At 36.7% G+C, this 24,928-nt stretch overlaps 1 protein-coding gene across 1 annotated transcript; it reads left to right on the top strand.

Moving 5' to 3' along the window:
* The first annotated feature begins 677 nt into the window (after positions 1-677).
* Positions 678-24,928, top strand: LOC141540266 (vomeronasal type-2 receptor 26-like). Its single transcript, XM_074264518.1, has 5 exons — positions 678-802; positions 3,340-3,631; positions 17,647-17,719; positions 22,814-22,924; positions 24,000-24,928. Exons 1-5 carry the CDS (start codon positions 678-680, stop codon positions 24,926-24,928), a joined length of 1,530 nt encoding a protein of 509 aa, XP_074120619.1.

Here is a 24,928-nt window from a genome sequence, read left to right as displayed (position 1 = left end):
ATCTGTGAAGGATTTAATAAATCTTGTGTCCTACAATAGAATATTTCTCGAGGTTTCTCCAGCACAGGTTATGGGCTGAAGTCAGGTCACAAAACTGTTTTCCAACAAAAGGCACTTCAGGGATGGAGCCTGACTTGGCACAAGGGACAGAGAGGTCAAAACATAATTTTGCACTTATGATTTCCCTGGATGCAGGGACTCAGCTGGAGATGCCCCAGGCAGGCTGGTCCCCGGAATTCTTCTGAGACTGAGATTTCTCTGAGGAAAATCGAGTAAGACGAATGGACTCAAAATTATCTAAAAATAAATGTACCTGGAGACAGAGAGAAAGTATATAATGGTCCCTCATCTTACACCTTTGTCCTTGTCTTGCACATGGACCTGACTAATGTCCCTCTGCTTCCTCTAGTGTGACCTGGAGATCAGAGCCTGGGCTTCTGTAGACAGACAGGCCGTGTCTGGTGCTGAAAAGTTCCTGCTCAGTCCCTGACTCCAGCAGCTGACTTGGCTGGAGCAGGAGCAGTCGTTCCATTGCCTCAGAGTTAAAACATTGCTTACTGTTCAGGGAGATGTGGCCCCACATTGTGAGAAGCATTTCTCACCTCGTTTCTTCCCTTGCTCTGTCTCTGCTGCTGCAGCTTCCAGGGTCTGGGCAAAAGTGCTATGAGGATCAACCGATGTATTACATCCCTGGAGATGTGGAGATCGGCTTCTTTATCCCCCTACAGTCACCTGAAGTGAGCAATGTCACAGGAGCGGAGCGGTTTCAGAGGCCTCCTGACAAGGCTTGTAGGCCTTACACGTAAGTGTCTCTCTCTGCCTGTGCTCATTTCCACTGCGAGGATGCAAGAAAAGTCCTCAATGTTCAGTATGAGTTGGGGTGCTCTCCCCTCTCCCTGTCTCGTCATGTTTGTATCTTCTTGGCAGCTTTCATTGTGTCTCTTTAACTTCAGAGCTGAAGAAAGAAAACCCCTCTCCCCTCCTTTCCCCTTCCTTTTCCTCACCAAACAGGTCATCCCCAGGCTTCTCAGTCCCTACCAGGCTCAGTCTTTTATCTCCCTCCCTTTCAGTCCATCCTGACTTCATGTAAATAGTGAAAGGTTAATGGCCTGAAGCAGCAGAAGTACTTGGGCCCTGCTGCCTTTCTATCCTAGGTCAGAGTTCTTGCCGAGTGTCCAGATCCTGAACAAGGAGAAATCTGCCCCTTTCACAGCAAGGGAAGCTGTGTCTCCTCTCCAGCTTTGCCTATCTGACAACAAGAGAGCGCCCCTTGTTAGGAAGCCTTGGGACCCCTTCTTCAGGAAATTTAGTGTTAGGGATAATTCTACTCCTCCCATCTCATCTGTGAGTTGGAAACATGATCTTATGTTACTCCTTCCTGTGGGTAAATGAATTTATCATTATTTTCTATTCTTTTTGGAAGAAGTAATGGTGTCATGAAGGTCAGTGTGTCCCAGCTTAGGGAATCTCAAAGGTACTGAATAAGTTAGGACTGATGGAGCCAGAAACTGAGGGATGGGAAATTTGACTTTATTTGGAAAAGACAGAATTCTGCAGGATGGAGCTCTAGCAAGTGCTCAGCCTTGCAAATGGCTTTATGAAATGCCTGTTCCCTCTCAGGGATGTCTGGAGAATTCTGTTTCTCGAGGTTGTGTGAGAGGGGCTTCTTTTCATTTCTCAAGCAAACTCTTCCTTAACCAGGGACAGATGTGTGTTTATTTACTTTCTGGGATTTTGACAAACATCCTGACCTTTGTGATGTTGCATAAGTCTTAGTTTTGTGCATTGTCACTATCAACTCTCTTTGCAAATCCCTCCTTTCCATAGCAGGATCTCAGTATACAGCCATGCAACACTCAAATATAACTGTTTGTATGTCTGTGCTGTAGCAAAAAGATTCAGACTCCTCCACCGATTTATGTGTCTTTTTCCTCTGTCACCTCAGAGGAGAAGCTCATTGGCTATTTACTCTGTCTTCTGCTTGTGGAAGACACACCATGAGATTCCCTGAATGGTTCTTTGGCAGATAAGAGCTCTTTTTTGAACCTTATTCTAGTCTTATGTCATTATTTAATTCCTCTTGATTCTTTTTTAATTTGTACTTTTCTTTGTTCTTATAAATAAAATTTCTCTATGAATCAATATTAATAAATTATAAATATTTCATTACAATTGTGCATATTTTTGTCTAATAAATAAGGCCATTAAATGATATGAATTATTGGTTATTCTTTTGCAACTTTACTATGCTTCATTTTGTTCTATTTGTTGTTCAGCATCTAGGAAAAGTGGGAAACTTGACCTAGAGGGAGAAGCGTCACCACCCACTGGTGAAACATTAAACAAAAATCCTGTTCTAAATCAAATGCCCTTTTATGTTTTATGAATTATTTGATTTTTCCCTTGAGAACTGCACCTCAAGGAGAAGGCAAGGCCTCCATATTATCAGCATCAATGATAATTTGATGGAAATTGAATATGCCACTGTAATGTTACACTAACATTTCCTATCCATTAAAACAAGCCCAGGTTGTCACTATTAAGAATATTGTACAAGGTTTGGTCAATTTTTAAACATGGCCTAGAATAATAAAGGTATAGGTTTTTTGCTATTGGGCTCCTGGTTGAAGATCTAGTAGTAAACCAAAATCTTGGGACACACTTCTCTTCTCAGATCATGAGAGAAAAGGAAAAAGTGAGGAGAGAGGAAAGCTGAACCAGGAACTCATTTTATCGGGGATATTAGATAGGATCTGAGTAAAATATTGCTGTTCTACATCTGTGGCACATTCTATTCTCACACTGATTAGAATTTAGAGGTGTAATTTCTTCCTTTTAAAAGGACCTCTTTGCCAAATACCCAGATATCAAAATTTCCTCAGTTTTCATAGACAATGATGATCTCCATGAAATCTTCCCTTATTTCTTCAGGGAAATATGGTCTCACTGTACAGTTTCCATATATATCAGAGACTCTAACCAATCTAATCATTCTTTTCCCACCTTGCATCACAGTACCTTCTTCCTCCCTTCCATTATACTCTGTGACTTCTAGAATCAACAACTATCCATGTCTTATTGTGGAAACAGTGAATGACTCAATCAACCAGAGTTTCATTAGGACATATAGCCTGTAGTCCTCACCCTTTAAAAAATTACCAAAAAAAAAAAAAAAAAAAGAATACTGGAACAATGTGTATGGAGAGAGGTTATTTTGAATTCAAATAGAAGGAGCTAAACAGTCCTTAGTTCTGTCTAAATGTTAGGAAAGTTCTTCTGAAATGAATTCTGTGTGAAGTTTGCATTAATGTTCTATAACATTTACCATTAATTCACCAGATATATTGAAAAAAATTACCAGCATCTTTACATGGCTGCCTTCACCCTGCATCAGATTAACAGGAATCCCAATCTGTTGCCCAACATTTCCCTGGGATACCGTGTGTACAACTCCTATTCCAGTGAAGAAAGGACCTTGGAGAACTACCTGCGGTGGCTGTCTGGAACACACCAGCCCCTCCCTAATTACAACTGCAGAGAGCCAGGAAGGGTTGTGGCTGCCATTGGAGGAGCCACATCAGCTCTCTCTGTTCAGATGGGGACCCTGCTTGACCTCTACCATTTACCCCAGGTGAATGAGATAGAACCTAATACATTCTCTGGCTTCTGTTGCACCTAGTAGTCACAGCAGTAGTATTAGTAGTAGAAGTAGCAGGAGCAGCAGCAGTAAAATAAAATGCATTTATGTATATCTTTTAAAAATTATGAAATGTTTCACAAATGTATTTCTTTTGATCTTCACAACAAACTCATAATGAAGATATTCTTATAAGTCCCATTTACAGTGGAGAGTACTGTGACTGAGAAAAGTTAGATTGTTATCATGCAGCTAATGATCAACTGGGATACTAATTAATCTGGGTTTTCTTAGATCAGTTTAACTCTCTAGTGACTGAACTGTCGTCATCATCAGGGAAAATGAACAACTCCTGGAACATCAACCATATTGTAAGTAAAGAAGGCATTTAGCCTTCAACCCAAGAAAGGATCTGAAAGCAAAACTAGTTCTATTTGCCCATTATACAGATAAGTTCAGTAATGATTGGAGAAGTTAAAGTGTTTACTGGACACTACACACTTCAGTGACGGATGAGAACTGATTAAGTCTTACCATTCTTGACTTTAAGTTGAATGAACTTTCAGTATTTTATACCTCATTCTATGAACTTCATTCTTCATAATCTCTTAGTCCCTCACTATTAGTCCAGAATTTATTGAGATGAGAATTATTTATAAAAGGAAACTGAGCATGAGCACTGATGTATAAGGTGCTTGTTTTAGGCAGCACTGGGAAGCTTATCCACAGAGCTGTCCTAAGAACTTCATATTTACATTTACGAATGGACAAGAGTTTGAGAACATTATTCACATTATTAACTTTAATAATGGGCACAGAAGGAGAGCAGAAACATTAGGTGCAAGGAGTGACATTTCAGAAAGCACCTCATCTTTTCCAAACTGAAAAGAGATCTCTCTGAGCACTGTGGTTTAAGCAGGGTGCTTAGTGAACTCTGTCACTGGTCAGTCAGATGGGTGACTGTTTAGTGTGTTCAGAAGCAAGAAGAAAATTCCGGATGATTTCATGTAAGAGAAATAATAAATATTTAGATGGTTTCCTTTAAAGGAAATGGAGGTCAGTATTGAATATGGAACTACTCATGTGAAAAGGGGAAGGACTGGAAGCCTCTCTCCATTTCTATCCACATCCCTTATTTTAAAGCTCTCCTGACCTAACATTATTTAACTATTATTTCTTTATAGATACAGATTCACTATTTAAAGCCCCTGGATAAAAAGCAGTTGAGATCTTTGTTGTGTCACTAACATTAAAATTATAAATAGTCCTGACCATATATGTTGAGAACAGTAAAAACAAAAACTTATAAGCTCAAAGAGCATCGGAATTAACTCCAGATGTCCTTGTGGAAACATGACTGAACTGTCTAAACGACGGATTCATGAGAAAGCCTTAATCTGGGACCTTTGTTGCCAGATAATATAACAGCAGGAAGTCTGGTCAAGAGAAGAGGCAATCTGTTCCATTATGGGATTATTTTTCCTTGATCCTGATCAGAGAGAACATGGCAGGATAAGTTGAATAAGTCTCCTTCACCAAATAGGCAGAGTCTTTCTTACTGTAATGTGTGGGTACATATGTGACCCTTAGATCTGAAACACTATTTGTCATAGATGATTTGAGTTTTTATCAGCCCTCTTATGCAGTCCGAGAATATCTGTATTTTTCAATGAGACAAATATTCTTGCCAAAGATTGAGGTAATGATTATCAAATTTTGGAACAGACCTTCTGATATGTCTTAGAGAATAAACAATAGATTTCAAGTTGTTTCTGATGACAGTTAATGTGGGCTCATCTGTAGAGTAGAGTAATGTTAGGTATAAAGAATCATGAATGTCTTACATGGTGTTAAACTGTGCTCTCTTTTTCCATAGTTTCATGTTTATGAGAACTTTAAAGAAGAATTAGACCACTTGTGTGAAGATTAGGACATGATTCAGCAATGTTCAATTATTTTACAATTATATTTATTTTCTTAAATATTTACAAGCACATTGTTACTATATCATATTTTATTGCTTCCAGTAATAGCATCTCAAAAACAGTTTTTTAATGTTTTGAGTTCTACATTCTCTTTCTCTGTCTTCCTTTAAGGTGCACCCTGCTTAAACTGGTAACCATTCAGATATCCGTTATATATATACAATCATGAAAAACATTTCCATTTCAGTTATTTTATAAAAGAGAACTCAAAAGAAAGAAATAATAAATGAAAAATAGTATGCTTCATTCAGGATTCAGACAATATCAATTGTTTCTCTATTGGTGGAACATATATTTCTTCATTAGTTCTCTCAGAATTTCTTGATTCATTGACAAGAATTTCTAAATCATTCACAGTTCCTTATGGTACAATAGTGCTATTGGAGTGTAACATGCTCTCCAGATTATGCTCACTACACTTTACATGTTTGTACTTAGAACTTTCCAGAAATTTTCTCTTGCTTCTCATTTATACCAACCTATTTACATTTCCTCATCATCATATACTAAAGATAGTATAACCATTTTACAATTGAAATATGTGCATTTGACTTCCAATATTTAGCCATAGCAAAAACAACTGCTTAATGAATTTAGTTCAAATTGGTCCTTTTTCACTTTTGTAATAATATTGGTATCTAGATTTATCAAAGGTATTATTGGATAGAAGGATATGAACAGTTTTATAGCCTTTTGATCATCTTTTCAAATTTTTTCCCATAATAATTAGATCAGATTACAATTCCAGCGTGTTATGTCCCTGTTAGGATTACTAAGTGAGAACTCAGGTTGTCTGGACAGTGACAAGGTGAGAATTCAGGACAATTACAAGGTGAGAACTCAGGTTGACTTGATGGAAGGAGCAGGCTCATTGGCTGAGGTGGTTCTTCCCAGAAGCCCTTGCATTATCCCACGCCCATTCTCTGGGAGAATAAAAGAGAGAACAGTGGGCCTGGAAAAGGAGTCTGCCTGGAGAAGGATAAGAGCTGGAGGAGATTCAATAAGAAGACTCTGCATTGCATCAGGCTTGATGGGGCTCTATGCAGGAAGGGAAGTCACTTCTAAGGACAAGAGTTAACAGCAACTACATGGAGACAACGGTTCACTACAGGAAGAAGAATCTGTCTGAGAGATTTGAGTAGACACAGCAGATCTCTTCCCAGAGAGCGATCTGGCAGCTTCTGGAGACGACAGCTCGCTACATGTCCCCAGTTTACAATATCCCTTACAGGATTTTTTATGATTCTCTTTTTCGTTATGTTAATCAATCTAATAAGTGGGATGTGGTACTGCAGAGTTGTTTCAATTTGCACATCTCTAAAAATAGTGACTTAGAATTTTTTTCATATGCCTAGAGATAACTTTGTATTTGAAAAAGGAAGTCAATCTACAATACACATTACAGTTCCCTTGCCCAGTTTACTGCTGGATTTTACCAGAGACTCTTCTTACAAAAATTTTCCACGTTTTCTGCTTTCCTTTTATGTTTTTGGGATATTTGTAAATCTGATAGGCGTCTTTTATGACATCCAACTTGTTTTGAATTGCATTTCTCTAATGTTGAAAAAACATTTTTTGTTTCCCTGTTTGTTCTATTTATAGCAATGATACATGAAGAAGAATGAGCTGTCAGTATAATTGAAAAGTCATATTCTTGGACATCCTTAGTGATTGGGAGGATGTCAGCTACTCAGCTACATTGTACTGGGGGTGTCTTTCCTGTATCACTCATTTAGATCTCACTAAGTTCCTTTAGGAATATCAGTTTTCTGATTTCATAAAACTAGAAATAAATATTCAGGGTCTATTGGAAACCAGTTAGATTTTCTTGTTGAAAATACCACAATTAAAACCAGTAATGACATCTACAGGTGAATATTATTTTTTCCCAAATCAAAAAAGTACACAGTTCTGATCATGTGGTTTTCTTTCATTTACCAAAGAAAACCTTGTCTTCAGCCTCAATAATGTAGAGCTGGTTTACTCTAGCAATTTGCTCTGGGAAAATGATCAAATGAAGAAATAATTTATCTATTCTGGTTCCTTTTGGAAGCTTAAAGAAGATTCATTGCTTGAATGCTTTCAATAAGTCATTGTCTTTTTGAGAGCTCAGAGAGAGGTAGACTTTCAGAGAGAAATTGCCATTTTTGATAAACTTTATAATAAAATCTAAAACATTCTTCTAACAATAAATATGCCCATTAGAGTGTATATTTTACTTTAGTTCTCTCAGCAGCAGCATGCACCTGCTCATCCATAATTTTTTTTCTCATCCAGGTTACTTACGGTCCATTTGATCCCAGTCTTGCTGACAAAGTCCAGTTTCCTTCCCTATATCAGATGGCCCCCAAATCCTCTTCTCTTCACCGAGGAATTGTCCGCTTATTGGCATATTTTCAATGGAACTGGATAGGTCTGATTGTCTTTGATGATATGAGAGGTGAGGAATTCCTCAGGGAAATGAGAGAAGAAATGAAAAAAAATAGAGTTTGTGTGTCTTTAATGGAGAAGATCCCTCTCAGTGACAGAAAAAATAGGGAGACCTCTAAGGGTTTCAAGTTCAGGATCCTAATTTCAGAAGTCAAAGTCATTGTCATTCATACTGACACAGACTCGTTAAAAATTATGGGAGACCCACCAGGATTTTTATTTCCAACCAAGAAGGTGTGGATTGCTACATCTCATTCAGACACTACAACCAGAGCCTTGTACCATTATGGTTTCACTTTCCATGCTACTCTCTTCTTTTCACCCTTGACTAGTCCAGTAGCTGGGTTTGAAAGTTTTATAAGGGAGCTTATATCTCCTTTAGATATGAGGGACAATTTTATTCAAGCACATAGGCCATCACCTTTGAAATGCTCAAATCAACCAGATATCCCTGAGCAAGATTTATATTTACCAAATGCCTCCCTGAAACATTTACCTCTTTATCCTGTGGACATGACCACATCTGCCTTGAGTTACAACATCTACAATGCTTTATATGCTGTGGCTTGGGCTCTCCATGAAATACTGATGAAAAAATTTGAGAAAAGGTCCTTGGGAAATAAAGAGTCTGCTTTACCTCATCCATGGCAGGTAATTTGGAAAGAGTAGTGCCTTTTTTTTTTAAATTTATTGTGCCTACTTTTCCAGTTTTTTCTTTTTCTTTTTCTTATTAATTTTATAATTATAAATTTTTTGACAGTACATATGAATGAGTAATATTTTTATAACATTATCCACCATATTCATTTTTCCAAATTTTCCCCTCCCTCCCTCAACTCCCTCCCCTAGATGACAGGCAATCCCATACATTTTACATGTGTTACAGTAAATCCTAGATAAAATATATGTGTGTAAATCCAATTTTCTTGTTGCACATTAAGCATTGGATTAGAAGGTATAAGTAACCTGGGTAGAAAAACAATAGTGCTAAAGTTTATATTCAATTCCCAGTGTTCCTTCTCTGGGTGTAGTTGTTTCTGTCCATCATTGATCAACTGGAAGTGAGTTGGATCTTCTTTATGTTGAAGATATCCACTTACATCAGAATATATCTTCATACAGTATTTTTGTTGAAGTGTATAGTGATCTTCTGGTTCTCCCCATTTAATCAGCATTAGTTCATGTCTCTCCAAACCTCTCTATATTCATCCTGCTGGTCATTCTTTACAGACCAATAATATTCCATAACCTTCATATACCATAATTTACCCAACCATTCTCCAATTGAAAGACATCCATTCATTTTCCAGTTTTTAGCCACTACGAAAAGAGCTCCTACAGACATTTGGCACATACAGCTCCCTTTCCCCTCTTTAGTATTTCTTTCGGATATAAGCCCAGTAGTAGCACTGCTGGATCAAAGGGTATGCAGTTTGATAAGTTTTTGGGCCTAGTTCCAAATTGCTCTCCAGAATGGCTGGATTCTTTCACAACTCCACCAACATTGCATTAGTGTCCCAGTTTCCCCACATCCCCTCCAACATTCCTCATTATTTGTTCCTGTCATCTTAGCCAATCTGACAGGTGTGTAGTGGTATCTCAGAGTTGTCTTAATTTGTATTTCTCTGATCAGTAGTGATTTGGAACACTTTCATATGAGTGGATATAGTTTCAATTTCATCATTGGAGAATTGTCTGTTCATATCCTTTGACCATTTCTCAATTGGAGAATGGTTTGATTTCTTATAAATTAGGGTCAGTTTTCTATATATTTTGGAAATGAGACCTTTGTCAGAACCTTTAACTGTAAAAATATTTTCCCAATTTGTTACTTCCCTTCTAATCTTGTTTGCATTAGTTTTGTTTGTACAGAAACTTTTTTAGTTTGATGTAATCAAAATCTTCTTTTTTGTGATCAATAATGATCTTTAGTTCTCCTCTGGCCATAAATTCCTTCCTCCTGCATAGGTCTGAGAGGTAGACTAACCTGTGTTTCTCTAATCTATTTATGTTCTCATTCTTTATGCCTAAATCATGGACCCCTTTTGATCTTATCTTAGTATATAGTGTTAAGTGTGGATCCATATCTAATTTCTGCCATACTAATTTCCAGTTTTGCCAACAGTTTTTTTCAAATAATGAATTTTTATCCCAAATGTTGGTATCTTTGGGTTTGTCAAACACTAGATTGGTATAGTTGTATCCTTTTTTTGTCCTCTGTACCTAATCTGTTCCGCTGATTGACTGGTCTATTTCTTAGCCAATACCAAATGGTTTTGGTGACTCCTGCTATATAATATAGCTTTAGATCTGATACACCTAGACCACCTTCATCTGACTTTTTTTTTTCATTAATTCCCTTGAAATTCTCGACCTTTTATTCTTCCATATGAATTTTGTTGTTATTTTTTTTTAGGTCATTAAAATAGTTTCTTGGGAGTCTGACTGGTATAGCACTAAATAAATAGATTAGTTTAGGGAGTATTGTCATTTTTATTATATTTGCTCTACTTATCCGCAAGCACTGAATGTCTTTCCAATTATTTAAATCTGACTTTATTTTTGTGGCAAGTGTTTTGTCATTTTGCTCATATAATTCCTGACTTTTCTTTGGTAGATAGATTCCCAAATATTTTATACTCTCAACATTTGTATTGAATAGAATTTCTCTTTGTATCTCTTGCTGTTGCATTTTGTTGATGATGTATAAAAATGCTGAGGATTTATGTGGATTTATTTTGTATCCAACAACATTGCTAAAGTTCTGAATTATTTCTAATAGCTTTTTAGCAGAGTCTTTGGGGTTCTCTAAGTATGCAGTATATCTGCAAAGAGTGATAGTTTGATTTCCTTATTACTTACTCTGATTCCTTTAATTTCTTTCTTGACTCTTATTTCCGAGGCTAGCATTTCTAATACAATATTGAATAGTAATGGTGATAGTGGGCAACCTTGTTTCTCTCCTGATCTTACTGGGAAAGGTTCCAGTTTATCTCCATTACATATTATGCTTACTTATGGTCTTAAATATATGCTCCTGAATATTTTAAGGAATAGTCCATTTATTCCTATACTCTCAAGCGTTTTTTAGTAGGAATGGATGTTGGATTTTATCAAATGCTTTTTCTGCATCTATTGAGATGATCATATGGTATTTATTAATTTGATTATTAATATGGTCAGTTATACTAATAGTTTTCCTATTCTTGCATTCTTGATTTAAATCCCACTTGGTCATAGTGTAGTATCCTGGGGATGATTTTCTGAAGTCTTTTTGCTAATATCTTATTTAAGATTTTAGCATCAATATTCATTAAGGAAATTGGTCTATAGTTTTCTTTCTCAGTTTTCAATCTTCCTGATTTAGGTATCAGTACCATGTCTGTGTCATAAAAGGAATTTGGTAGGACTCCTTCATCCACTATTTTTTCAAATAGTTTATATAACATTGGGGCTAATTGTTCTTTAAATGTTTGGTAGAATTCACATGTAAGTACATATGGTCCTGGGGATTTTTTCTTGGGGTGTTGGTTAATAGCTTGTTCTATTTCTTTTTCTGAAAAGGGACTATTTAACATTTTACCTCCTCTGTTAATCTAGGAAGCCTATATTTTTGGAGGAAGTCATACATTTCACTTAAGTTATCAAATTTATTGGCAAAGAGTTGGGCAAATTAATTCCTTATTATTGCTCCAATTTCCTCTTCATTGGTGGAAAGATCTCTCTTTTCATTTTTAAGACTAACAATTTGATTTTCCTCTTTCCTTTTTTCTGATCAGATTTACCAAAGGTTTATCTATTTTATTTGCTTTTTCATAAAACCAACTCTTGGTTTTATTTGTTAATTCAATAGTTTTTTTTTTACTTTCAATATTATTGATTTCTCCTTTTAATTTTAGTATTTCAAGTTTAGTTTTTGGTTGGGGGTTTTTAATTTGGTCTTTTTCTAGCTTTTTAATTTGCAGGCCCAATTTGTTAATCTTTTCTTTCTCTATTTTCTTCAAATAAGCCTCTAAAGATATAAAATTTCCCCTTATTACCGCTTTAGCTGTATCCCACAGATTTTGGTATGATGTTTCATCATTGTCATTATCTTGGGTGAAATTATTAATTGTTTCTATAATTTGCTGTTTCATCCAGTCATTCTTTAAGATGATATTATTCAGTTTCCAATTACTTTTTGGTCTATTTACCCATAACTTCATATTGTATATAGTCTTTGTTACATTGTGATCTGAGAAGAAGGCATTTACTATTTCTGCATTCCTGCATTTAATTTTGAGATCTTTATGTCCTTATATATGGTCAATTTTTGTATAGGATCCATGAACTGCTGAGAAGAAAGTATACTCCTTTCTATCACCATTCACTTTTCTCCAAAGGTCTATCATACCTAGTTTTTCTAATGTTCTATTTATCTATTTAATTTCTTTCTTATTTGTATTGTGGTTTGATTTATCTAATTCTGAGAGTGCAAGGTTGAGATCTTCCACTATTATAGTTTTGCTGTCTATTTCTTCTTGAAACTCTCTTAACTTCTCCTTTAGGAAGTTAGATGCTATACCACTTGGTCCATATATGTTTAGTATTGATATGGCTTCATTGTCTATGCTACCTTTTAGCAGGATATAGTTTCCTTCCTTATCTCTTTTAATTAGATCAACTTCTGCTTTTGCTTGATCTGAGATAAGAATAGCTACCCCTGCTTTTTTGGCTTTACCTGAAGCATAATAGATTCTGCTCCAATCTTTTACTTTACTCTGTATGTATCTCCCTGCTATAAGTGTGTTTCCTCTAAACATCATATTGTAGAGTTCTGGTTTTTGATCCTGTCTGCTATCTGCCTCTGTTTAATGGGAGAGTTCATCCCAATCTCATTTACAGTTAAAATTACAAATTCTATATTTCCTGCCATCATATTATCACCTGATTATGCTTTTTCCCTTGACCCCCCTGAACCCTTTCCCCAGTATTTAATTTATAGACCCAAATTGTGATGCCCAGCCCTCCCTTTTTAGGATCCCTCCCTCCTCCTTTTAAGTTCCTTCCCCTTTCTTGTACCCTTCACTTATTCTCCTTTTCCTTTTCCCTTTTCCTCTCCCCCTTTTAATGAGGTGAGAGAGAATTCTCTCAAAAACAAATATATCAATTATTTATTCTTTGCGCCTACTCTGATGAGAGTAAGATTCACACAATGTTTCTCCCCCTCTCTAAATTCCCTCAGATGTGGTAGATTTTCTATGGAATGTAGTTTCCCTCTTTTTATCTCTCTTTCCCCTTTTTCTATACTATCCCCTTACCTTTACTACTTCCCTTTTTATATTATATCAGTAAAATCAAATTATCCATGTGGACTTTTTGTATATCCACAACAGAGATACAATTCTCAAGAGTTCATTTTACTTTTTTCTGCTTCTCTTCAGTCTTATGGATGTAGATCAAATTTTTAAAGTCTGGTTTTTTTCTTAGAAACAAAGGGAATTCCTCTGTTTCATTAAATGACCATCTTCTTCCATGGAAGAAAATGCTAAACTTAGCTGGGTAGTTTATTTTTGGTTGCAATCCTTATTCTTTTGTCTTTCGGAATATCAGGTTCCAGGCCCTTTGATCTTTTAATGTGGAGGCAGCCAGATCTTGAGTGACCCCTTATTGTGGCACCTTGATATTTGAATTGTTTTTTCCTAGCTGCTTGCAATATTTTTTCCTTAGTTTGGTAGTTCTGCAGCTTAGCCACAATGTTATGTGGAGTTCTTTTTTTAAGGTCTTTATCAGAAGGTGTTCGATTAATTCTTTCAATGCCTATTTTCCCTTCTGTTTCTATTATCTCTGGACAGTTAGGCTCTTTTTTTTTTGATCATAGTCTTTGGAAGTCCAATGATCTTCAGATTATCTCTCCTAGATCTATTTTCCAGGTCTATAGATTTTCCCAGTAAGTTTTTGACATTATTCTCTAGCTTTTCTTTTTTTTTTGTTTTGTTTGACTGATTCTTGTGTTTTCAATGAATCATTCATTTCTATTTGTTCCGTCCTGATGTTTAATAAGTTATTTTCTTCATTCACAGTTTTTAGTTCTTTTTGTATATGCCCAATTGAGTTTTTAAATGAATTATTTTGCTCTGTTGAATTTTTTTCCATTTCCTTAATTTTTTTAGTGAGTTATTTTCTTTTTCCAATTCACAAATCCTACTTTCCTGTGATTTTTTAACCTTTTCTAGTTCACAAATTTTGTTTCCCTGCCACTCCTGTGAATTCTTTATTTTTTTCCAACTCAAATTTCAGGATGTTGTTATTCTCTATCATAGCTTCTCTTTCCTTTCCCCATTTTTCTTCAAACTCTCATAATTTTTAATAGTCTCTTCTAGGAGAGATTTATGTGATGGGGGGCAGGTATCATTCCCCTTTAGGATGCCATCTGGAGACTGTCTGCTGTTAGCTTCCTCAGGGTTGGATACCGTTCTTTCTCTGTATAGAAGGTGTGAATTGTTCTCTTAGCTTCTTACTCATTGTTAAAAATCTGTTAGGGTTTGTCCTTGGGGTAAGAAGTTTATTTACCAGCTTCCTCCCAGATTGGATGGATGCAGCGAGTCCTGTGCCTGAGCTAAGAGAGAGCACTGGGAGAGAGTTCCCCTCTTTCCTCCCTGGAAATGACTCAGAGGTGGTTAGCACCTCTGCAGCTTCTAGGAGTGCTCAGTGAAGGACCCCACTGTGTAGCCTAGAGACTGCCCTGAGGTTTAAGGCTGAACAGTGAAAGTGTCACAAACCCCAGCCTATGCCTCCCTTGGGACTGTGGATATCAGTAGCTGATGTGAAAAGCCCCTGTGCTCAAACCAGAAGTGTCTGCCCGGAAACCACGGTCCCTACTTCAAAGGTTCTGCTTCTCTGGGAGTTCTGCTTCTCTAGGAATTCCACTGCTGCTAGAATTCCACTGCCTCAGGCTGAGGCCCACACTATGTGGATTAGAGGCTGTCTTGGGCTGTATCCACCACTGTTCAGGCTCTCAACTACGCCAAGGAGAAGCCCTGGGCAGCAGAAGGTGGCTGCACAGCCATGCAGAGATCTGATAGGCCACTTCTGGATTGGGGTGGATTTAGGATATGGCTTTATATTTTAAAGTAGCTTGATTTCTCTTCTGATTGGCTGTTTTATAAGCAGAGAAGAGCTAACAGCCTGTGCCAGATTCCTCTATCTCAGTGGCTTCTCTGATCCCAGAGTTCTCCCCAGCCCGATCTGCACAGTGTGCTAGCACCTAACCCTGTCTGTGCTGATCTTTTTTTTCCTGCCCTTGGAATGGACCTTTTCTGTTGAAATTCCAGATTCTCTTCAGCTGGTAAGTTGTGCTTCTAATCCTTGTGGTTTTTATCAGTCCAATATTATTTTTGAGGCAGATTTAACTAATTGGTATTGTGGGAAGAAGGGAGCTTACAAATTCGCGTGTATCTTCTCCGCCATCTTGGCTCTTTAGCTATGATTTTTTGAGTATGTATTTTAGTAAGAAGTGAGACATGGGAGACATTGAAGACTTTTAAATTTCTAAAATTATTCTGATTGTATATTCCTCAAAGATTTTATTGTTGGTTTCCAATATTTGTCAAATAGCATATAAAGTTAAAATGAAATTTCCTTCCTAAAGTCTTAGAATTGTAAATAACCTTAGGTTTCAGATCTACTATTCAGCTCTGGACTTCTTTTATCATAAATATTTGAAGGCCCTTTATTTCATTAGAAACCCAATTTTTTTTTCCTGAAGGACTGAACTCAGATTTTCTGGGTAGGTGATCTTTAGTTGTAAGCCAGATCCTTTTTTCTCCAAATTAAACTATTCTATGCACTCTGATCTTTCCATTAAGAAGGTGAGGATTGTTTTTTCATCCTCAATGTGGCTCCAATGTATATATGTGTTTCTTTCTGCATCTTGCACTATTTCCTCCTTCACTTGGAGATCTGGAATTGGGCTATAACCTCCCTGGTGACGTCCTTTGGGGATCTTTTTCAGTAGATGATCTGTAGCTTTTTTTATCCTTTATTTTCTCTTCATATTCTGGAATGCAGGAGAAATTTACTTGATACTTTCTTGAAAGATAGAATCCATGTTCTTTTTGATTGTAGAACTCGTGTAGTCTCATAATGATAAATGATCTCCCTTCTTTCTGTTTTCCAGGACAGCATTTTCCATTGTGATACTGCATACTGTTTTTCATTCTTTTTCCTTTTGCTTTTGTCTTTAATTTCTCAAAACATCACTACCTTCTACCTTCTTAGTTCTAATCTTTAAGGAAATCTTCTCCTCAATGGGCCTCTATATTTCCTGTTAAATTTGTTGAATTCTGATTTTTAAGGCTTTTTTCTCTTCTAAGTCTTTTTCTGCTTCCTTTTACATCTCTCTCATTTTTATTCATACTTTTTCTCTACTTCTCTGACTTCCTTTTGAAAATTCATTTAGAACTCTTCTATGGCTTTAGACCAATTCTTACTTTCATTGAGGACTTTGGATATAGGAGTTTTGAGGTTGTTTTCTTCTTAGTATGGATTTTTCATCTTCCTGTTCATCACAGTAATTTTCTATGGTCAGAACCATGTTCGGTTATTTGTCAGTTTTCCCAGCCTATTCTTTGACTTTATCTGTGTATAAGAGTAGTGCCCTGTTTCCAGGGTAAAGGGGCCACTATCCCAAGCTTCAGGAATTTTGTGCAGCTATTTTCAGGGATTCTTCTAGGGAGCTGGAAGTTTCACTTCTGTCAAGGTTGTCTGATCTTGGAAGAAATCTGTTTATTAATGTCTTGGCCTCTGTTCTGTTCTGTTCTGTGAGTTACCACAAGCACTTTTTGGTGCCCTGCAGCTGTGAGAAGATCCATAATCTGCTGTTGCTAAATGTTCTTGTGTGTTAGTTCTCCTCCTCACTCTCAAACTGTGATCCAGGAGGTGTGCTCGATCTGGGTACTGGCAAAGCAACCGAATCCTGTCCCAGGGCTAAAAGAGACCTCTGTGATACCCTTCTGACAAGCTCTTCAACCCTCTTAACATCTGTGGTCCAAGAACTGCTGCAATGCCTGCCACTTCTGCAGTTTCAGGTGTTGTGTATTCAGTGGCTACTGTATTGAGCTCCTGGTTTACACCAAGTACTTGGAATGTCAAACAAATGGTTTGATAGTTTATCCTAGAGATGGGAGAAAAACCAATGGAGATTATCAAGGATGGGTGTGTCATGGTCTGGCCTACATTTCAGAACAATCCCTTCAAAGGCAGGATGGAGGGCAGAATAGGAGAGGTTTAAGGCAGAGGCACCCACCAGGATGTGAAGTCATGAGGATGTTCCAGTAGCAGAGAACAGGAGGGGATCATAGTAGAGAGATGTTGCAAGCAGACCTTGGCAATACATGATATAAAGGGGATGAGAATCAATGAGGACTTGAGTAAGAAACTGAAACTATAAACCTGGGAGATGCAGGCAGGTATCAGATGGCCATTTCTATGTCCCAGAAGAAACCCAGATTTGACCCCACCTAAATATAAGAGCACAAGACTCCATAAATTCTCATGCCCAATTGCCTTTCCCTGAGGTACCGCTCACTGATGAGCATTTCTCCTCTTTTCCAGCTACACTCCTTCCTGAAGAACACCCAGTTTAAGAATATTGTTGGTGAGCAGGTGTTTGTGGATGAGAATAGACGTACAGAGGCTCAGTATGCCATTATGAACTATGTATACTTCAATTATGAAAATGATCATCTTCTGTACGTGGGGGACTTTATCCCAGAAGCTCAGCCTGGGCAAGATTTTACAATCTGTGCAAATGTCATAGTGTGGAACCTGTGGAGTTCAAAGGTCAGAGCATTATTATTAATTTATGCTCCTAAACAAGAAGAAAACTTGACTTATGTGATGTACTCTCCATTGTTGACAGGTGCAGCTGGGTGGAAAAATGGCTAGAATGTAAGACCTGGTTCTCTTGCACTTGTCATAAGTTCATACATGTGTCCCCTGTTTTCTCTGCAGCAATCCTCTTTATCATTTCTTACAACACTATAATACTTTATTATATTTATGCACATCTACACAGGTATATTGTTAAATAAACAGAGAAATTTATTTGCATATATATGTAAAGTTATATCTATGTATTCACACAGATATCTATAAATATAATATGTAGTCCAACAAATCTTCATATTGCGGATATTATTTCATATTCCCATTTTTTTGCAATCTCCAAAGCAAGCATAAATATATTTGAATTTGTCTTTGTTTTCAAATTATATAGTAAAGTATGAAAAAACCTTTAACTTGTACACAGCACAACATAGATTTAATACATAACCATGACTTTCCATTACATATTGCTTACTTTTCCCCTAAAAGATGTATCAGTGTATCTATCTATCTATCTATCTATCTATCTATCTGTGTGTGTGTGTGTGTGTGTGTGTGTGTGTGTGTGTGTGTGTGTGTTTGGGTGTGTGCAAAACAAATGTATCCATGTTCTATCTCTCTTTGGAGGTAAATTGTTTATACTTTCATTATCCTTTGTAATTGATTTTAAAAGTTATAGCACACAAAATGTCTTAGACTTCAAAAGTATTATTAGAAAACCATTGCTGTTAACTGTGCACAAGATTTTCTTAGTTCAATTCAGTTTACTTTTTATTATTTCATGCAACTCTTTCCCCCCTTTTTCTAAAATCAACCAAGTCATCATATAATTATTATATACACCAAATCTTGTTTAATCACAGTGGGTAGAGCACCAACATTGGAGCCACGGGGACCTGAGTTTACATCCAGTCTGAGACACTGAACACTGCTTAGATCTTTGACCCTGAGCAAGTCATTTAATCCCAATTCGCACACACACAGAAAAACACACACACACACACTCACACACACACACACACACACACACACACACACACACACACACACACACACACACACATTCTCTCAAAACCAAGTAAGACCAAAGTCTATTAAAATTATCTTTTATCATCTCATTGTTGAAGTGAAACAAGTCAATCAGAGCTGATCATCGTATAATCTTACTACTCTGTAAAATGTTCTCAGGGTTCTGTTCATTTCACTCAGCATCAGTTTAATTAAGTTTTTCTGAAATCATCCTGGTAATCCTTACTTACAGATCAATGATATTCCAGTAGATTCCTGTCCTATAACTTATTCAGCCCTTCCCCAAGCGATGGGAATCCACTCAATTCCCAGTTCCTTGTCACTATAAAAAGAAACTTCTTTTGTCCTTTTTTATGATCTCGTTGAGATAGACACTCAGTAGAGATGCTGCTGGACAAGAGGATATGCACATTTTCTTAGTCCTTTGAACATAATTGCTCTTGAGAATGGTTGAGTCATTCCAGAACTCCACAATAATGTTAGTGTGCAAGGGTTTCCATATCTCCGCCAACATTAATTATTATCTTTTCCTGTCATCTTACTCAATCAGAGAAAGTTTCCTGTATTTGGATTTTCATAGTCAATATTGATTTAGAGCATGTTTTCATATGACGAGAAATGGCTTCAATTTCTTATCTGTAAATAGTTGGTTCATTCTTTTGACCATTTATCAATTGGGGAACAGCTTGTGTGTTTATAAAATTGAGTCATATACATACATAATGTGTACATATATATATATGTATGTATGTATACATACATATAAAGTATATGTATTTATGTATGTGAGAAATGACACCTTCATAAGAGAGAGGGCAGTAAAAAAAAAAAAAAAAAAAACATTCCACAATCTTACTGATTCTGTTCAAATCTTGGCTATTCTGAGTTTTTTTTTTTTTTTTTTTTTTTTTTTTTTTTTTTTTTTTTGGTGCAGAATGTTTTCCATTTGATTTACTCAAAATTATCCATTTTGCTTTTATAATATTCTCCATTTCTTCTTTGGTCATAAAAATCCTCTCTTCTCCAAATATCCAAGAGCTAGATGAGCCTTTATTCTCATAATTTGCTTATATTTGTGTCTAAGTCACAAATCATTTTTTTTTCTTATCTTGATATATTTTAGATATTTGTTAGTGTCTAGTCTCTGCTATATTATTTTCCAGGTTTCCCAGCACTTTTAGTCAATGAGTGAATTCTTCTCCCAGAACATGGGGTCTTTCATTTTATCAAACAATACATTACTATAATTGTTGACAATTCTGCATTGTGTACCCAACTTATTCCACTGATCCACTATGTTTTTTTGCCATTACCAAGTACCTTTGAAGGGTACTGTTATAATAGTTTTATTTCTACAAGTTCTAGACATTATTTGTTTGCATTTTTCAATATTTCATTAATTCTTGAAATTTGTTTTTCCAGATGAATTATTTTTCTGATTCTAAAAAGCAATTTCTTGGCAGGAGGATTAGAATGGCACTGAATAAGTAGGTTAGTTAGAATTAACATTTGATTAGATTAGCTTGGCCTACAAATGAGCACTTGATATATTTCTGATTGTATAGATCTAACTTTATTTGTATGAAAAGTGTTTTGTAATTCTGTTCCTATAGTTCCTGCCTTGATTTTAACAGACAGACTCCCAAATATTTTATATGCCTACCATTATTGCATATGTCTTTTTCCTTTCCATACCTTGCTGCTAAGATTTGTTGGTAACCTATAGAAATATTGATAATACATTTGTGTTTATTTTACATCCTGTGGAACTGTTAAAGTTGTTAATTGTTTCTAGTAGCTTTATAGTTGATTCTCTTGAATTGTATAACTATAACATCATGTTATCTGCAAAGAATGATAGATTTTTTCCTGCACAAATTACCAGATTCATTAAAAAATTTCTTCTCTTCTATTTCCTTAAATAACACTTCTAGTACATTACAGAATAATAGTGGTGAAAATGGGCAACCTTATCTTATTGTAGATGTGTTGAGTTATCCTCATAAACATATAATATTTGCTGAAAGGTTTAGCTAGATACTATTTATAATATTTAAAAGAACTCCATTTATCCCTATGCTCTCTAGTGTTTTTAATAAAAAATAGATGTTTTATTTTGCCAAATAATTTCTCTGCATGCATTGAGATAATTGTATGACATATGTTACTTTGGTTTTCAATATAGACAATTATGATGATAGTTTTCCTAATACAGAGCCAGCCTTGCATTTCAGATATAAATTCCACTTAGACATAATGTATTATGTCTGGTGATAAGCTACTAGAATCTCTTTTTCCATACTTTTTAAGTTTTTTGCATCAATATTCATTAGGGAAATTGGTTTATAATTTTCTCTTTCTATTTTGGCCTTTTTTGGTTTACACATCAATACAAATTCTAAGTCAGAAAAGAAATTTGGTGGATTTTTTCTTAAATCATTTTTCTAAATAGTTTACATAGTATTAAAATTCATTGTTTTTTAAATGATGAAGAGAATTCACTGGTCCATTTGTTTTTTAAAGCGTTGTTTCTTCTATACATTTCCATATTTCCTTTTCCAAGCTTAAGTTTTTATTTTCAAATTGTCATAATTTTCCTTCCTAATTCTTATTCCTGAACATTTTTTCTCTCCTCTCTTTTTTAAGATCTTTTTTTTTTTGAGCTTTTTCAAGAGAGGCTTTTGAGCTTGAAAAAAGTTCATATTCCCCACTGAGATTTTACTCATAGGCATTTTGCCATTGTTATCCTCTTCCAGCCTTTTATTATGATTTTCCCTGACTGATATCTTTCTATGGTCAGAGGCTTTTTTTTTGTTCCTCTTCTCACTTTTAAAATTTGAACTCTGTTCCTTGGATACACAAGAGATAGTCTCAAACTTCTTTTGCAAAAGAACAGGGGTCTCTCACTGACTGGGTGGAGGCAATGGTGCTGCAGGCTTTGCCACTGGGCTGGCTCACTGAGGTTCACTGACTCCCAGGTTCTCTTCTATGTTTGCCCTCAATGTCTCACATCAGAACTACTGATGCACTGGCTTTCTGGATGAGGACACAGTAGACACTGTTGCTGTACTTTGGCTAAGAGCCTCACACTAAATTCCCAATGCTGGACTTCTCCAGGCTGTCCTAGATATACCCCACCTCTGCTGGGCCATGATGCACCCTGTGCTGTCCACAAAGTCCTTTCCTGAAGGCATTCCAATATATCTTAAGCTGAAAAATTACATTCCAAATGTTTCTGGGTTCTGTCACTCCAAAACCCAATCTGGCACTAGTTCTGCCAAAAGTGTACACCATTCCTTCACCAATGCTTTCAATTTCTCTTTCATCTCTTATTACTGAAGAAAACATTTCCAGTACTGTATTGCATAGTAATGGTAGTAATGGTGTTAATGGGTAACCTTGTTTAACCCTTGACCATATTAGGAATACTTCTAGGCAATTAAAATTCACATTACTTTGGGAACAGCACTTGCAGTACAATCAATGGCCATCCCCAAGAAGAACCTTCTGGATCTTGTTGAGATCTCTCCCACATCTATGACTGAGACTGGGGAAGTCATCTTCTCTGTAATTGGCCAATATATTGACTATCTTTAAATGATCAGGGTATGAAAAACATTTTTGTGAATGGTTCAACGGAGGAGAAGGTTTGTCACTGAGTGTTGCAGAAGAGTAGGTGACGAATGGAAAAAAATAAGTTGGACTATATCATATTTCATATACACTTTTAATTATGTACCTGTAGAGGTGGTTCACAAAACCAGAATGGCAAAAAATAGCTTGGTTTTTTTTTGCATACATAAATAGCTATCAGTTAAAAATGTTTATTCCAGTTTCCTGTCACCATCTTAGGTTCCTTCTGCAGTATGTAGTGCCAGTTGTCCTGCTGGATTTAGGACGTTGCCTTTGGAGGGGAAGCCACCTTGTTGCTTCAGCTGTTCCCCATGCTCAGAAGGAGAAATCTCCAGTCATAGGGGTGCGTTACTGCAAGGAACCCTAGTTCTTGGTAATTTGTAGTAAAACTAGCATATCTCTTTGGGTCTTCACTGCACATGTAACAGGGCAATAAAAGATTTGTGAAGATTACAAAAAAGAGGGAGAAACAATGAGGAGAAAAATATTTTTTTAGGAAACAGACAGAATGCTTAAAACAACTATGGATCTAGTGTGTCACTGAAGCATTCTAGATACTAATTTCAGGTCTCATAGATCTGAAAGATAGGGTGAAAATTGGTCAACCCACTATTCCAAATTATAGTGAAAAAAACAATGGAGGATCCAAAGACAATTTTCTTTTAATTAATTGCTGAAATGAAGGTGTTAAAGAGTTACCTTTTCATTGTTGAATATCCTGGAAAGGCTTCATTTCTCTTGGGATTTATAAAAGGAACAATTCCAAAACAAAAGAAAACGGTTTTCTGTAAGAAACTTGCCAGCTATTTAATAAGCCATTAATCAATCAGTCAAGCAATAGCCATTTAGTATGAGAAGAACTTGGTCATAAATAATGGGACAGAGCGATAAAAAGGAGGTGGATCCTTCATTCAGGGAGATTCTATTCCAACAGAAGAGACAAGAATACACACACTGTATCTACCAAGAAAATGTTTAAAAATTCATATAAATTCTACAATATTAATTGTGGAAAGGTGTAAACTTGGAGCTGGAAAGAATGAGGAAATATAGATACAAGCAGCTCTTCAACTTGAGTTGTTGCCCAACACAACACAGAAACAATCTTGATATTTGATACTACAGGGCTCTACTGTCTAAGCTTATTGTCCTTAGTGATTAGATTAAGAAGAAAAGGTGACATCATTTATGTAAAAGGTATAAAGAGAAGTTGAGCAAAAGCCAACCAGGGATCAAGGGCAAGAATAGATTTCATCTGGCCAGTATACCAAGTAACTTACCAGTGACTGTGTTATCCAGCAAAGAGAGAATAGGATTTCGCATCCTATGGAAGCAGAAGGACTTGCTGCAGCTCTCCTGACTATTTGCTAATGTGGGAATGTAGAGAAATGTTTTAATCTAATCTTTGTCTCCTGCAGATGCTGAGCAGTGTCAGAAGTGCCAAGAGGATGAATATCCCAATGAGCAGAGAGATAGATGCCTCCCCAAGACTGTGACCTTCCTGGATGTGAATGAACCTTGGGGGAAGGCAGTGACAGCTGTAGCTCTTTCACTCTCATTGCTCACGGCTCTGGTTCTGTGGGTCTTTGTGAAATTCCAAGACACTCCCATAGTGCAAGCAAATAACAGGAACCTCAGCTACCTGCTCCTCATCTCCCTTTCCTTCTGCTTCCTCTGCTCCTTGCTCTTCTTGGGCCGTCCCACCACTGCTTCCTGCATTTTCCGACAAACAATATTTGCAGTTGTGTTCACTGTGGCTGTTTCCTCCATTTTGGCCAAAACCATCATAGTGGTTTTGGCTTTCAGGGTTACAAGACCAGGGAGCAGGATGAGGATATTCCTTCATCCTAGAGTGCCCTACTGTGTTGTTCTCATCTGCTCTGGAATTCAAGGGCTATTCTGTGTCATCTGGTTGGGGACCTCTCCCCCCTTTCCAGAAGCAGACACACACTCTGAATCCAGGCACATCATCCTCACATGTAACGAGGGCTCCGCCTTTGCATTTTACTGTGTCCGGGGCTACATGGGCTTTCAGGCCCTGGGAAGCTTCACCATAGCTTTCCTGGCCAGGAACCTGCCTGATGCCTTCAATGAAGCCAGGTTCATCACTTTCAGCATGCTGGTGTTTTGCAGTGTCTGGATCTCTTTCCTCCCCACATATCAGAGCTCCAAAGGGAAAGCTGTGATGATTGTGGAGATCTTCTCCATCTTGGCCTCCAGTGCTGGGTTACTGGGCTGCATTTTTATTCCAAAATGTCTTTTGATTCTCCTGACATCATGGGAAAATACCATAAACCAGAACAAGAATCAAAGGAGATCTAGGAGCAAGAATTTTTCTTTTTTCTAA

This window comes from Sminthopsis crassicaudata, chromosome 1, assembly GCF_048593235.1.
Source record: "Sminthopsis crassicaudata isolate SCR6 chromosome 1, ASM4859323v1, whole genome shotgun sequence".
NCBI lineage: Eukaryota > Metazoa > Chordata > Mammalia > Dasyuromorphia > Dasyuridae > Sminthopsis > Sminthopsis crassicaudata.
The sequence above is the reverse complement of the archived record's forward strand: the minus strand, read 5'-3'. Positions and strand labels throughout refer to the sequence as shown.